Genomic DNA, 6043 nt, shown 5'->3' with positions numbered 1-6043 from the left:
GGTGCTGGTTGTAGTATTTGTAGTAGTGATGAAGTGGTAATGGTGATTGTAGTAGTAGTGACAGTGATGATGTGGTGGTTGGTAAACACATTATATTATAATACATGATTACACACATTCTCTAACTTCATTTTTTGACAGCTTTATTGTTGCATAAATATACGCAACAGTTCTGAACCATTTAATTGTGGATTTTGATATTGTTGTTGTTTTTGTTGTGTCGTTATGTTGACATAGAGACCGAATGAATGGTAATGTTTACATTCCCAGCCCAAAATTAAATGGCGCTGAATGCTTTCATTGGTGGACACTTTTTATACTCCGTACGTATTCTCATTCGTTTAATTATATGGTTCATACACATATATGTGTTTCATTATAAACCCTTTATATTGAAAAATGAATTATTTTTTAATGAAAAATGTCAAATATTATAGTAAAAGTGATGTCAAATTAACTGTCATAACGTTGTTATAATGTGCGACAGCCCACTTGTCTTTAAACCGACCATTATAGAAGTCGGTATATACTATACTCCGTATACCTTTTGCTCTGAAAGACACAGTGGCTGCCGTAAAGTTGTAGTCACGTTAACGTGTAGTGAGGTCTGAACACAGTGAATCCCGTTTTTCTCTCGTTAAGTTGGCAGTCTGTAACACATTGCATCGAATGTGTGTTCAGATTTTGATATTCTACCAACATTGACGTAGTGATCAAACCCATGTTATTGTATTGGATGAAAAGAAGACGTTTTTATCGAAGGCGTTATTGGGTTCACCCGATATTTCAAAGGCGAAACATGTTTGGAGAATTTCATCATCTCTTTGATGAAGTTCTTAATGATGAAGAAAAAATGTATTACCACCTATGTTCAGTTTTTCTCCAATTTATTTCCATTGTTTATTTTTAAAAACATGGTTACAGTAACTGGGGTGTGTCTTGTCATATAATCCTGGATACTTTATGGACTTCTTCAATCATTTCAGCACCAGCAGAATCCATGATTGTAAAAAGTAAAACGGATGATTTTAGTGCAACAATAAAATGGACGCGGTAATAATTCTTGCCGCGTGGTTGCCGTGTGTTGGTCGTGAGGTGGTAAGACAATCACTTGTTGTGCGAATGTTAATTTAGTGGAGATAAATAAGATCTCCCGCCATCATCCTTCACGTGACGTGAAGTCACGAGGTCAATATGCTAAAACAGTCATGACGTCACTTCCCTCGTAATGACGCATGGTAACTTAGTAACTGGCTCTAAACTATCGGAACAATGAAGGCCGCCCTTATAAAATATTTCTCCGACGAGCATAAAAGTGTATCCAGAGGAGAAAAACATTGTAAATTGTGTGATCATACATTCTGTTCACACGACGTATGAAAAGTTCTAGCCAGCATGAAGAATAAAAAGTACCCATTTTCTTTGTTTAGAACCAGGCTGCTCGCCGTTGCTGGGCGACGTGACATCAGACTAGTGAATCCAATTTCCGGTTGTAGAGAGAAAAACGGTCCCACTGTGTCTAGACCCTTAGTGACCTAAAGCAACAGAGTCAACTCGCATTTATGAAAACGTATTCTAAAAATAAGCAGAGTTACTAGAGGCCAATGTAGTGTAATATTATATGATAAACACTGACGTCATTCTGTTGTCTTCTTGTCTTCAGAGATTGTCACGAGAATTACAAGAAGTCAAAGCGTACCACGAATGGAAAGAAGGAAGAATTGGAATAGGACGGGAAGAGGGGGGAGTAGGCATAGGAGGGTTTGTCCACCACCACCGTTACAACCAATATCAACATCAGTTTTACAATCACTCAACCAACGCGTCCAGAGGAGCGTCTATTTTCTCAGCGTATAAAATGTCGTCTGCTTTCATGTCATGTACGGCTAAGCCGAGGAGGAGGAGGAGTCATAGGCCGAGTCAAAGCCAATACCTTCAACAACAGCAGCAGCCATTATCAGTCATGAATGAGAGTGTCGATGATGGTGAAGGTGGTAAAAATTGTATTCAGCCTTTTGCTAATCATTACTTCCCTTTTATGGCGGCGACTAGAGCTTTTATGTGGTCATCTCTACTGTCGGAGTTTTCCAGAGTGAAGAGCATAGCCAGCGAAGAACTTTGTTCTCGATGTAAGATAAACAAAAAGAACACCTGTACCAATGACTTTGAAAATGGTGAACCTAATAACAGTAAAATAGCTGTATTGGGTGGAATTGTAAGTTCGAGCCATGAACTGGATCATAACAGCGGTGGGTCTCAAGTCGTGTCAAAAATTTTCAATGCTGGTAGTGATGTTAACGACAGGGACATAGAGGTAATATCTCCACATCTGCGTATTAGTCAACAGGCTCCAGGTTACAAGCACACAGAAGTTGCCGAGGCTAAAAAGCATGTTGCATTACCTAATGTGAAACTCAAATTGCATTCATTACGTTCAAACAGCATCAACACAAAAAACTCGCAAAATGATCAGGAGAGTACGTTTCATCAAGAGATGGTAAGGCGAGCTACAAGAGAATACCCTTTTATCGTTCCATTTATCGACCAAGACTTCATTGGTAATGATTTGAAAGAGGGGAAGTGGCAAGGTGGAACGAATGGTGTCAAAGAAGCAGAAATTAGAGATGAGAGAGTAAAAGAAATCCAATCAGAAAACGTTGGAAGAATCTTAGAGTCGCAAAGACACAATGACGGCACTTTGTATGAACATAAACGGGATATTTTGTTTGAGGACTGGCCCACACCTCCGAATAGGGATGCATTTGTTAAAGATGAAGCTAGCAAAACGAAGTCAGAAAGTTGCAGTGATGGGCACTTGCAATACAATCCTAAAGAACTAGATCCACTCCCGTCGGTAAAGTCACCTGTCCGATTGCAAAGCGGCAGAAAGCTGTCTCGATCAAATCATTTTCACAAATCCCCAACAAAAGAGACTAACCTTTTGCCAGAATTTGCATCAAAAAAAGGAAAAGACCCGTCTCAGATTGTCAACATTCCACAATGTTCACTGATAAAACGAGGCAACACTCGATCGGCAAGCGATATAAAGACCGAGAATCAAAGTCCAATGAAGAGAGTAAGTAATTTAGGCTCGAAGGAAAGATTTAAAAGGCATGTAGTTAAACCCATTCCGGGAAAAATGAATTCAATTCAATTGAGAAACGGTGCCAGCGAATCTAATGAAAAAGAAACCGATATAAAATATTTGAACGATGAAGAAAAATATAATAGAACAACTGTTTATCCCAATGCCAAGTCACCCGCCGAATACAATGCAAATCTGAGATTAAAGCCTCAGACTTCTTTACTGGAGAACTCTCAGTGTCTAAATGCCGATCAAATATCTTCGCCCAATAGAAATTATTGTCCAAAACCAAAGGATCACACCAGCCAATCAGTGATCGATGAGTCCGGATATGACTCAATTATTGAACAGATGAAAATTGTATCAGAGAAGAATCATATTTCTTCATTGTCTGATGTAGACCAAAAGTCGAACGAAGCGGAATCTAACGAGAGTCGGATAAAATGTCAAGACTTACTGTGTCCGTTGTTGGATAAATTGGATGCCGGATGTAATGATCTGTTGCCCATAGATGACCTCATCAAAGTACAGGAAGAAATGCTTTCAGTGGCTGAGACGCATAAATCAAAACTCACTCCCGCAAAGAAAGATGACAGAGTTAAAAATAACAAGAAAATTACCAGATCTTTGCGTAAATCCAGTACCAAAGCAAGCAGGCTAAGGCAGGTATCAAATTTGAGAGAAATTTTGCATAGTGCTAGCATTGACAAGAGAGAGGTTTCAACTCAAATATCCGCACCTAGCAAGTCGGTGGAAAAGAAAAATATGACTAGGAAAGTCCCGATTGGCAGTCGGAGGGCTCGATCACAAAAACGTGATTACAGCAGCGCTGAAAAAGGGCGTCAGATAACGATTACAAACAGCCAATTGATAGGAAGGTCAATTATAAAAGCAACAACACCAGTTCCACAGATTCAGAAAAAGAGAGTTAAAAAACCATGCACAAGTGATGGAACATCAGCAATTTCCCAGAAGCACAAAGATTCGCAATCCCAAAACAATCAAAAACTATCGACAATGCCAACTAATAAACGCAGTTGTCCAAACCAAAAATTATTGATGATCAAACCTCCACCAGTTTCATCTATAAATTCTAATGATAAAAATGGATCTATCAAGATTAAACAGATAACAAACAAAGATGAGAATGGTGAAACGTGTAATGATAACAAATGTCTTCTGCGAAAATCAGTTCTGGACGACGTCGTTAGTCAATTGAATATAGGATCCTCGTTTCTCAAGAAGACCCCATCATCAGATTCAGAATGTCCGCCAATGACAAAGCCCAGCGAACGCATAGGAGTCTCGAACCTGGCCATCGATGTCGTTTGCAACTACGCCATTAATATCTCATCTGTCTTTCAGAACAATGTCAGCCATTGCTCCACGTCTACATCCAATGCCGAAAATTCTGAGTGTGTTTTTGGCGAACTTCAGGATTTGGCGTCACTCGTAAGCCCGCGTTAGAGAGTAGTGCGTAATCTGTTTTAAGTTAGAATTATATAAATTCGGAGTCATGACCAAATGTGACCCACGGCTCCCAACTGGTTTTATGCCGGTTTGAACCAGATGCTGATAAGAAAATTTCAAATTGAAATAATCATATATATATAAATGTGTAGCTTTTCGTACGTATAGAAATGAGCATCACCCTCCCCAAGAAATCATCACATGAACTTAATCCAAATCTTATATTTTTTTAGCTTCTAAACAACTCTGGCTTAAAACCGATTTCAGGCGTAATCTGAAATATATATATATTCATGCAAATTCTGTAAAAGCATTGCTGCTTGATTCCATCGACTGTAAACGTATTGAAGTGATATCAGTAGGCTATAGAGAGCTTTAATACCAAGATAATAATAATGGTAATAAAACTAATAATAATAATAATAATAATAATAATAATAATAATAATAATAATAATAATAATAATATAATAGTAATAATAATAATAATAATAATAATAATAATAATAATATTAATATTAATAATTATAATTTATATAATAATAATAATATATAATAATAATAATAATAATAATAATAATAAAATAATAATAATAAGTAATAATAATGATAATAATAATAATAATAATAATAATAATAATAATATGAATGATGATGAGATGATGATGATGATGATGATGATGATGATGATGATGATGATGATGATGATGATAAAAAGATAAAATAATAATAATAATAATAATAATAATAATAATAATAATAATAATAATAATAATAATAATAATAATAACAATAATAATAATCATAATAATCATAATAATAATAATAATAATAATAATAATAAATAATAATAATAATAATAATAACAACAAATAATAATAATAATAATAATGATGATGATGATGATGATGATGATGATGATGATGATGATGATGATGATGATGATGATGATGATGATTATGTTGATGATGGGAAGAAGAAGAAGAACGTTCATAAAGTTACATTGTATATAGATTTTTTTTGAGCTCTCTACACTCGTGTTGCTACAAAGGGTTCATGATATTCCCAATGTGTGACCGATCGCTTCAAACGGATATTATTTTCAGTTGTCTTGGATATTAAATTTATATATGATATTTCTATGGTACAAAGAATGCTCGACATGTTGCTAGTAATAATGGAGCAAGTTATCATTATAATATTCACCACTATATTGAAGTCTACATTCATATTTCAGGCCTTTATGGCCATCATCAGAAACATTGATGTAGACTTCAGTATCGTGGCAAATATATATATTATTTTATAATATATATATATATATATATATATATATATATATATATATATGTGTGTGTGTGTGTGTGTGTGTGTGTGTGTGTTGTCAATCTATACTGTTCACATCAATATAATACATTTTGTGGGCGGTAGGTAACATACATCATACTGAGCTACGAGTCATCACTCATATGTATATGCCATCTTCTCA

At 35.5% G+C, this 6043-nt stretch overlaps 1 protein-coding gene across 1 annotated transcript in view; it reads left to right on the top strand.

Annotated features, from left to right (window-relative positions):
* LOC144974114 (uncharacterized) overlaps positions 1 to 4682 on the top strand; it is an 11919-nt gene extending 7237 nt beyond the window's left edge. Inside the window, exon 4 of the mRNA XM_078917014.1 lies at positions 1664 to 4682. Coding sequence (XP_078773140.1) covers positions 1664 to 4552 — 2889 coding nt within the window. The 3' untranslated portion in view covers positions 4553 to 4682. The remainder of the gene's footprint in view (positions 1 to 1663) is intronic.
* Positions 4683 to 6043: the final 1361 nt, after the last annotated feature.

The sequence above is a fragment of the Berghia stephanieae genome, chromosome 5, assembly GCF_034508935.2.
Source record: "Berghia stephanieae isolate SIO BIC M18660-M18661 chromosome 5, UCSD_Bste_1.3, whole genome shotgun sequence".
NCBI lineage: Eukaryota > Metazoa > Mollusca > Gastropoda > Nudibranchia > Aeolidiidae > Berghia > Berghia stephanieae.
Note: the sequence above shows the minus strand (reverse complement) of the source record. Positions and strands in the feature narration are given on the sequence as shown.